The 9,876-nt window shown below is 52.4% G+C and overlaps 1 protein-coding gene across 3 annotated transcripts in view; it reads left to right on the plus strand.

Annotated features, from left to right (window-relative positions):
• SAMD4A (sterile alpha motif domain containing 4A) overlaps positions 1-3,848 on the plus strand; it is a 102,171-nt gene extending 98,323 nt beyond the window's left edge. For all 3 annotated transcript variants that reach the window (XR_005955877.1, XM_041476494.1, XM_041476513.1), the window contains one exon: positions 667-3,848. Coding sequence is in view for 2 of the 3 variants with exons in the window: in XM_041476494.1 (XP_041332428.1) it covers positions 667-695 (29 nt within the window). In the remaining variant the exon portion in view is untranslated. The remainder of the gene's footprint in view (positions 1-666) is intronic.
• The last annotated feature ends 6,028 nt before the right edge of the window (positions 3,849-9,876 follow it).

Here is a 9,876-nt window from a genome sequence, read left to right on the forward strand (position 1 = left end):
AGGGGGCTGCTGGTACCGGGGTCAGTTGTGAGGCTTTGGGGTGGGTCATGGACCCCTCGCTCCTGGGATCGGGCTGTGGCTGGATGCATCCCTGCTGTCACGGGGTGCTGGGGACAGGGGCTCTGGGGAGACAGAAAGGATGCCTCGGGGCTTTTTGTCCTTCCATGATCCTCAGATGGAGGAAAATTTTGCATCCTCTGCGGTGCAGGTGTTGCAGGGTTGGGTGAACTGCGGGCAAGGCAGCCTCTGGGACCAGTTCTGTCCCTGTCCCCTGGCTCCTGCTCAGGGACACATGGACTTGTGGTGCTGTAGGAGAGTCCCAGACTGTCACCTGCCTTGTGACAAGTCCAGGCTGCCCAGAAACCTCCTCTGCTCCTGGGAAAGGGGTTGTGGGGTCGTGGCAGAAGGCCTGGACTGCTGTTGGGACAGCGACCTGGGGAAGCTGCTGTGGGGTGGGGACAGTTGGTGGCACAGAGGAACCAGCAGAGCACTGACACCCCAAAACCCTTCTGCACCCCCTGGGGAGATGGGAGGTGGTGGGGGTGGCCCCAACACCACCTCGCTGTAGGGGCTGGGGGTGCTCTGGGGGTCCATCCCCTAAATCCCCAGCTTGGGGGGTACCAATACTCACTGGGGCTGTTCCTAATTCTCCCTTCCCGCTTGCAGATGGTGTCGACAGAACCTCCACGATCTAGAAGGCGTCGCCACGGGGACGCTGGCCGGGACAACAACTGCTGCAGGTCCAGCGGCGAGGTCGGGGCTTGAGGGAGCCTCAGCGATAGCTTGCATCCCTTCTCCTCTCTCCTCTCCTCTCTCTCTCTCTCTCTCTCTCCTGTTTTAATTTTGTGAATGTGTAGATTGTCCTTGTGAACATATCATTAGACTTGGAATTTGTGTTGTCATTTATTACATCCATGCTAAGGGGGGGGGAAAAGATGGCAAAAAAAAAAAAAAATCAAAATCTCAGCGACGATGGTGAAGCAGCACGGGGAGCTTGGGGCAGACATGGAGGAGGAGGAGGAGGAGGAGAGTGCTGACAACGGAGGGTTCGCCGTGGGCAAACCCTGCTCCTGGAGGAGGATGCCAAGGAGCACGGAACACCACGTGGGGGTGTGTGACCAAAAACCCTTTGGGGAGGATTCGCCTGCCCTGCCCGGGGCCTTCGGGGCCGGCAGTCCCATCTCGAGTTTCGCTGCTCTCGGCTGCAGGCTGACCCGGCGGGCCCAGATTGAAACAGAAATAATAAAATAACCCCAAAGTTTCCTTTCAGTTTAGCCAAGAGATCTGCAGTGTGGAGGCAGCGTGGTGCTCAGGGCAGTGGAGGGTGCCTGTCCCTGTGCCCCGCTTGGATTGGGATGCGGGATGGAGCGGGGGCATCTCGCCCAGAGGAGGGTCCCAGGGGGAATCTGGGAACTGGGGGACACTGGGAGAGTTTCCTGCATCCTGGCTCCACACATCTGGCCCAGCCTGCCCAAATCCAGCCGTAAGGGGCTTTTCCAGCATGGCCAATGAGGGATGAAGGAGCCCCCAAATAAAACCCAAGTCACAAAGGGCACCAAAATGCAGCTTCACAGCCTTGTTTTCTTGGCATTAACCGTGGGGCTGGCAGGGGCTGGGCTGCCCCTCACCCACTGCTGCTTTTGATAACAGGACCTAAATTTGGTGTTAAATTGGTAAATCTGACCCAGCACTGCTCTGACCTGCAGTGATGCTCCTGCCGCTCCCGATCCTGCTCCGAGTCCTCCAATGAAATAATAACAAATATAAAATCAATTGGTTGAGCTATGGGTGGCAGCAATATTTCCAGAATGGGCTGTGAGAACACGGGCAGCATCGTGTGCCAGGATTAGGGGGAGCCAGAGCATGGGCAGGGCTGGGAGACGTGTGAATCCTTTTGTCATGCAGCGTTTTTAAGTTGTTTTTCTAAAAAAAAAAGAAATATATATATATATATGTATACAGAAACCCAAGTGCCAAATGCAATGTTTTATGTTTGCTGTTCCTTGGTGTCCTGCTTCCCGGCAGACAGGAGGTTGAGGGGGGTGATGGGGAGGGTGGAGAAGGGAAAACCTGAAGGCCAGGGAGGTTGGGAAGAGGTGTGAGGAGGTGAAGGAGAAGCGGGGTCGGCGCTGGGGACCTGGGTCACCCCCCAGCACCCCCAGCTTGTGAGGTGTGAGCAGAGCCACCGTGGCAGGAGCCTCCCTCAGGGAGACTCCAGTGTATTTACAGAGCTGAAATTCTATTTATTCCTTCGCTGACTATGGACACGGAGGTTTTCTGATTGTTCAGAGAGATTATTTTGGATATTTTACCTATTAACTTGCTGTGGCTGGGAACCATGATAATGTCTGTTATTAACAACCACCAAATAATTCAATTGTTTTATCCTTTTGATGTTAAAAAAAAAAAAAAAGAGAAAAAGCTTATTTTCCATTGACAGTCTAGAGGTTAATAACGACTTAGTTGCGTTTGCTGTTTCTTGTTTTGTTTTTTGAGTAAAAACAACAAAAAAAGTGGCTTCAGTTGTGTTCGGGAAGTGCTGCTGGCTCTGGCTGCCGGTGCCAAGTGCGGGCAGCAGAGCTCCAGGGAAAGAAGCTTAAAAGGGTGGGGGGGAAAAAAAAGCTTGAATCCTAAAAGAAATAAAAGCTATTTATAGAAAGAAAGAAAAAAAAATCCTCCAACAGTTGCACGAGTGAGGCTGTGAAGTCAAATATTCAGTAATAAAGCGGCAGTGCCTTTCTTTTTGTATCCGCTGCGACTGTCCCCTCCTGTCCTGCCGGAGATGTCGCCGCCGCGGGGTCCCGGGGGTCGGCTGGGCAAGTCCCCCCATCCCGCTGCTCTCCCGGCTCCAGCCCCGGGCCCCGGGACCTTTTCCTGGTGCTGTTCCCCCGAGCCGGCCCCGGGGAGCCCGGCCAGCCCGGCGCGCACCTCGGGGACACGAGCCTGTCCCTTCGGTGCCATCCCCAGGGACACCCCGAGCTCAGCTCAGCAAAACCCTCCAAGGGGTTTAGGGGTGGCAGCATCCAGCAGGAAAATCCCAAACTGTGATGGGGGTCAGCGCTTAGGGGAAGGATTTCTGTTGTCGCCTTTCTCCATGTCGGGTTTGGCTTTGGGAATGTGCCTGGTGGAAACAGGTCCCGCAGACGTCTATAATTTGCACACAGCGACGATAACACTAAAGTTGATTTTATACGAGTCATCAAGAGTTTGCAAAGTGAGTTTTATTTTTTGTATTCCTTTATCTTTACTTAAAGGTGAATGTGTATTCCTCTGGGAGGAATAGGAAGAAAAAAAAAAAAAAAAAGAAAAATACATAAAAAAACAGGAATGTTAATAATGTTAAACAGAATACTTCCTCCCTTATTAATATATATAACCCTGATGTATTTATGCCTATTGTAAGCTGACTTTAAAGAGCTTTGACCTCTCTTCTGTTGCATGCCGTTCCCGGGCAGCCTCTCCTTGTCCATGCATGCCTTTTGTCCTGGTTTTTCTGTACAAAGTTAGTGCACAAAAGAACTATTTTTGCCTAGTTAATGTTGCCGAGCAATGCCTATTTTTTAAATTTTAATTCCTTTTTTTTTTTTTTTTTTGGTCATATACGGCAATAGCATGTTTGTTACATGTAAAAGCTTCCCGATATAAAGAAATACTAATGTTTGGAGATGCCAGTCTTTGCAAGTGTACAGTTTTCCAATGTTGTTCCCAGTGAAACACCCTCGTGATTTCCACTTGCTCCGATGTATTTATTACTCATTTCCTCCCGTGTAACTAGGAACCATGGCTATATTTCATATCTGCTCTATATTGAAAGTGAAGGGAGATGATTAATACAAGGTTTTGTAACACTGGGGTGTGGCGCCTCCTTATTTATCCCCTTCTTGGCAGGCGGCTTCGGAGTCCTTCAGGCAAAAAAAAAAAAAATGGGAATTCAATAGATTGTCCCGTGGGCAAGAGGGGAGGAGCCCTCCACAGTTCCACAGGGGGCTGGGGATCTTTATTTAAAGCCTGTGGCAGAGCTTCCAAATCCCTGCATTCCCCACGCAGCTGCCTCGCTGTCCCTTTGGGGACATCCATGCCCATGCCCCAGGTGCTGTTTAGATGTAGGATTTTCTTTGGAAATCGGCAGGAACTGGGGCTGGGGCAGCTTGGAGGGTGTGGAGGCACATGGGGGCTTTGCCCAGAGCCTCAGTGTGTGTGTGGAGACTTTTGGGGTAAGAATTTAAGGCTGGGTTCTTTCTGGGTTTACAACCTGCACATTTCAGACCCTCCTGGGGCTGGATCAAGCAGGAAGGACACTCAGAGCTGGTGCTGCCACTTCCCATGGATACTCTGCTGTGGGAAGTACCACGGGCAGGACCTTCTACCCCTGGTTTTTCCATATTTTCTCAAACTGAGCCTCCACATCTCCAGGCTGATCAAGCCCAGCCCTGCAGGCTCTTCTCTGCCTCATCAGCCTGGCCATTCCTGCATCCAGGTCCAGGGATGCCCTGCAGAGACCTCCTGGCTGTCCTGTCCCTCCACAGCCTGGGTGGCTCAGGTCCCCCATGAGGAGCAGAACTTGCAGACATGGGGTTTATTCAGGTTGTTTGAACACTTCATCTGCTGCTTCTCCTAGGATGAGGCTCCTGCTGAGCTCTCCAAATGCTGATGGTGCCAAGACCCCAAAACCATGTCCTCAAGCTCCTTTTATTTGGGATGCTCCCAAGCATCTTGGGCCAGGCCACCCCAGAGGGGAAATATTTGCCATGGTGCTCAGTCCCACCTGAATTTCCCTGTCCATCCACATCACAGCCCACTGGCCATGGCTGCCTGCACTCATTGGGAATTGGCCTCCCAATGCAGCTCAGAGAAACCTAAATCCAAAAAGAAAAAAAAGCCATCTCCTTCCAAACAATTTCCTTCCAAACAATTTGCCTTTCCAGGTTCCTGTGCTGCTGTCTGGGTCTCACAGTGCAGGGTTATTGCACTAACAGAGAATGGAAAGAAAAAGGAAAAGGCAGAAACACCTGGGTTGGAAAAGTGGAGTTGGAAGGGCTGAAAAGGCTCCAAGGAAAGTCGGTGGCAGCCATGGCTTAGGAAGAGTCTGTGGGTCCTGCAGCCTGGCAAAAGGAAAGAGCCTTCAAAAAGGAAAAGCAGGAGGGGAAAAAAAACCATTTCCATGCTGGCAGAAGCTGTTGGGTGAATCCATTCCAGACACTAAAGGCTTTGCCTGCCTGCACCTGGATTCCACCACACCTGAGCCCCATCCAGCCCGGGGAAATCCTGTCCCCTTCTCCTGCCTGGCAGAGGCTGCAGCCCCTGCCCAGCTGGGAGCAGAGCCAGGAGCTGGTGGCTGCTGTTTCACAGCTGCTGGGCTCTCGTGATCCCAGCAGGAGCTGGATAACCCCACATTTGTTAACATCATCTTTTATTCCATGTCTACCTACTCTGAAAGGTGGTGGAGAAGCAGCCCCAGCCCTGGAGCCAGGCAAGTGCACCTTCCAAGGGGATGCTCCTGTCCCTTCTCCCTGACCTGATTCGTGCTGTGGGTACAAATTCCTCATATTTAACACTGGCTGGAATATCCCGGGAACGACCTACCAGTGGCAGCAGGCAGGGATTTCCCACTCCAGGGAAGTTTTTATGCAAGAGGGAGAGGTCTTTTCCAGCAGAGCTCCTCGGGATCAAGGAATAATGAATTCCCCACGCCTGCTGGATGCTGCTGGCCTGGCTGCCAGCCAGGAATGCTCCCAGGATTTACAAACACCCAGCTCTCCCGGCAGCCCAGGCCAGCAGCGTGGCCTCTGCCACCACCAGGGAGCTGCTTTAGCTGGGGACAGCAAAGGGATCAGGAATGCACCCCTGGAATGGGCACCCTGGGGCTGCAGCATGGCGAGGTGGGGCAGGGATGGGTGGTCCTGGCATGGGATCAGCTTGGGCACCTGATACCCACAGAGCTCCCCACGGCTTCTCCCAGAGCCCAGCACAGGCAGAGCAGGTGCCCAGAGGAGCAGAACAGCAGGGGAACAGTTTTAAACTAAAAGAGGAGATTTAAATGAGGTGTTAGGAAGGAATTCATTACTCAGAAGGTGCTGGGGCCATGACACAGGTTGTCCTGAGAACCTGAGGCTGCCCGATGCCTGGAAGTGTTCAAAGCCAGGTTAAATAGGGCTTGGAACAACCTGGGATAGTGGATGGTGTCCCTGCCCACGGCAGGGGACTGGGCAGAAGACAATCTCTTTTTTTTGCAACCAAAACCATTCTGTGTTTCTATGATTTTCCATCTTTTCTCCACAAAACACCCCACTGACAGAGCCTGGTCAGAGGAGATGGGGTCCAGCTCAGCCAAAATCCCCCCTTTTCTAAAGAAAATCGATTTTGGGGCTAATTTTAAATAATAATAATTTTTTAAATACCTCATTGTGGCATGTAGCCTCTGCTTTTGGACAAACCAGCCCCATCCCCACCCCTGTCCAGAGGCAGCACAGGTGGGTGTTTGCAGCATCACCCAGCAGCGGGATGCAGCGGAGGGGCTGCATGCCCCTCACCCACCCCCACACCCTCAGCCTGGCATTCGGGTGATCCGTGGGCTTCCCAAAAACAGATTTCCAGCCCCAAGGAAGGCCCTGCTCCTCCTGCGGCCGGCAGAGCTCGGGGCCGGGCTCAGCAGAGGGAGCCACAGACTGCGCGACCCGGGCGCTGCGGAGCCGGGACCCGCCGGAGCCCGGGCATCCCTGAGCCGGGCATGGCCTCTGCAAACCCCTGCCAGCCCTAATTCCCTCCCTCCCTCCCTCTGCTGCTTCCCTACAAAACCTTTCCCGTCCTTCTCTCTCTCCCTTCCAGCACCAAGAGTCTTTTCCCTCCCAGCTATGTCCTGCGGTGAGGAGCGATGGAGAAGAGGCTGCAGAAGAGAAAGTGGGCACAGGGCTGGGATGTGGGCACAGGGCTGGGGTGTGGGCACAGGGCTGGGATGTGGGCACAGACCCAGGGTATGGGCACAGACCCGGGCTGTGGGCACAGACCCAGGGCTGGCACCTGGGGCTCTGCCAGTTCGGGTGCCCACAGCCAAGGGCTGGCACCCTTCACAGCATCAAAACCCAGCAGAGATCACAGAATGTCCTGAGCTGCAAGGGACCCACATTTTGCATCCAGTCCAACTCCTGGCCCTGCACAGACACCCCAGCAACCCCACCCTGTGCCTGAGAACATTGTCCAAATGCTTCTTCAGCTCTGGCAGGATTGGTGCAGTGACCACTTCCTTGGGGAGCCTGCTCCAGTGGCTGTATCCTGAAATTTTGCCTTTTTTTTCCTGCACATTGATGCACCTCATGCTGGAGCAGTGACTGTCACCTCCCCAGCCATTCCTGCAGCCCTCCAGCAGCTCCATGCCTTGTCCCAGGACAAGGGAGCTGAGGAGATGCCAGTGCAGGATGAGCTGTGCTGGAACCAGGGGATGCTCAGAGGGTGCACAGGCACCCACAGCCAGGGCAGGAGGGAGCTGAAGCACGGACACCTTCCCACAGCAGCTGGCCAGGGTCCCAGGAATTCCTCCCTCCATGGCATCCACACATTCGAGCCCAGAGCAGCACCACTCTGCTTTACCTTGCCACTTTTTAAATAATTTTCAGGCCTTTGCAGTGGAGTTGATCCCTCTTAGTGTGAGTTTTTCACCTTCGCTTCACTGCTGCAGTCCTGGTGTGGAGAAGAGCAAACAGGGAACGTGGTACATTCACCTCCCAAAATCACCTCTGCAACACCCCAACACCAAAAACACAATATAAACTTGTTAAAAACAACAAATAAATTCCTTGTGATTATATTCTTTGTGTATTTTAGCAATATTTCTTTGAATACTGTGATTTCTTTTCTGTCACTCCCAGACCAAGACTTATTAACAAGATCTTTCATGTTTTATGCCCCCTCAACTCCTAAATCATAAGTGTAACTTCCAAAACAGCTGGAAGGCAAAGCTTTTCCTAGGAGTTATTTCCAGGAGCTGGCCAGAGGGGCTCAGCCAAGGCTCAAAGGTCACAGTTCATTACAGGCTCTGCCCCAACTCCAGCAGGGCTCCAGAAACAGGAGCAGGAGCCAGGGGCAGCTGAGGAGCTGCTGGAGCCCTTCAAGCAGCTCTCCAAGGTGTGGGAGGTTGTGGAGGCTGCACGAAGCCTCTGGGATGATCCCAGCCCTTGCCTGCAGCCACTCAGTCTGCTGGAATGCAGATTTTTGTCTAAAAAGGCCTAATTTGGAGTCCAGAGCTGGAGGAAGTTGCCTGAACTGGAGCGTCCTGGTGGGCTTGGCAGTGCTGGGGTAACTGTGGGGCTCAGTGGCCAGGGAGGGCTCTCCCAAATTTCATGATTCCATGATAAAAACCTGCTCCAAGAGGTGGAACACAGCTGGTGAGGGCCTGGCTGGACATGGCACAGGGATTTATGGACTGGTCACTCCACAGCACAGGGGCAGAGGTGATGGGAGACACCCAAAATAACCAAAGCGAGAGAAAAAAAACCTCAAAGAAGCTGCTCAGATATTTTCCCTTGAGAAAATAAAATGTATTAGCAACACATAGCACTGGAGAGCATCAGGAAAGGAATTGACCACATGATAGATCAGGTGGGATCCTGGCAAATGGGGCAGGACAGGGCTGGGAGGATGTCCCTGTATTTAACAGGTTTTAGTCCTGTTTTAGCTTTTTGTTTTGGGTTTTTTTTTTTGGGTTTGTCTTTTTTTTTTTTTTTTTTTTTTAGCTATAAAGCAAAATATTTGAAGCAAAATACTTTGAAGCGAAATATTTTCTCACCCCGATGAAAACAGATTTTCCCATGATGGCAAAACCAGTGAGGCTCCTTCCCAATCCCACACCTTAAAAAAAAAAAAAAAAAAAAGCAGGGAATAGATAATTCCTTGCAGAAGTGCCTGTTTTCCCAAACAGACCACTTCCCACTTCCCACCACAAGCAGCAGCTTTTTCATGCACAGCTGAGGGAAAGACAGAACTCAGCCTCACCACGAGGATGGGTCTTGCCAATGCTCCTGGGGCTTTATTTCCAAACAGTTCAGACCATTTGCATCAAAAGGACAGAAGGGGCTGGAGGAGGCTCCATTCATCATCCCCTCTCCCTGCCTGGCCACCACAGTGGACACAGACCCTGTGACCCCCTTCCCTCTGCACTTGGGCTGCCCTGCTCCTCACGAGTCTGGGATCCATGCATTTTATATTTTTTTCCCCTAAATTCCAGCAATATCTGCTTCCTGGGAGGCTGGAGGACAGTAGGAATGGCTTTAAGGCAATCTACCCACTCTGCACCCCATGGGGCAACCCAACCCAACCCTGGCCTCACCTTCCAGGTCCCTTGTCACAGATACTGATGGGATTTATTTGTTCAGGTAACTTGAACACCTGGCCAGGAACCAGGAATTTCCCCAGGCCAATGTGAGGCCTCCAGGACAGCTCAGGAAGGGCACAAAGGGTACAAGAAGACTGTGAAACCCCACCCAGGGGAGCAGCCCCTGCCCCTCACCACCCCTGCTCCAGTGTATTTGCTCTTGGTTCCCCTGCCTCCAAGCAGCAGTAAGAAGAAGGTGACAACAAATCCTGGAGGTTTTTTTGCTTCCCAGTCACCAGTGGGGACTCACCTGTGGATAACAGCACCACCCAGCCCAGAGGAGCAACCCAGCACCTCATCCACGAGTGAAAACCATCTCCAGCTGGGGGAGGGAGCTCTGGCCCTTCCCCTGAGCAGTGCCATCACCTCCAGTCCCCCAAGGATGCTCCCACTCCAAAGGATAACATTTTCCTTTAATGTTTCAGAGACAAACAGGGACTGGTGAGCAGTACAACAGGGGCTGTACATCCTTTACATATTTACACAGAGCTGCTGTGTTTGGACAATGCTGA

Source organism: Pyrgilauda ruficollis, unplaced genomic scaffold (assembly GCF_017590135.1).
Source record: "Pyrgilauda ruficollis isolate IOZ18807 unplaced genomic scaffold, ASM1759013v1 scaffold110, whole genome shotgun sequence".
Lineage (NCBI taxonomy): Eukaryota > Metazoa > Chordata > Aves > Passeriformes > Passeridae > Pyrgilauda > Pyrgilauda ruficollis.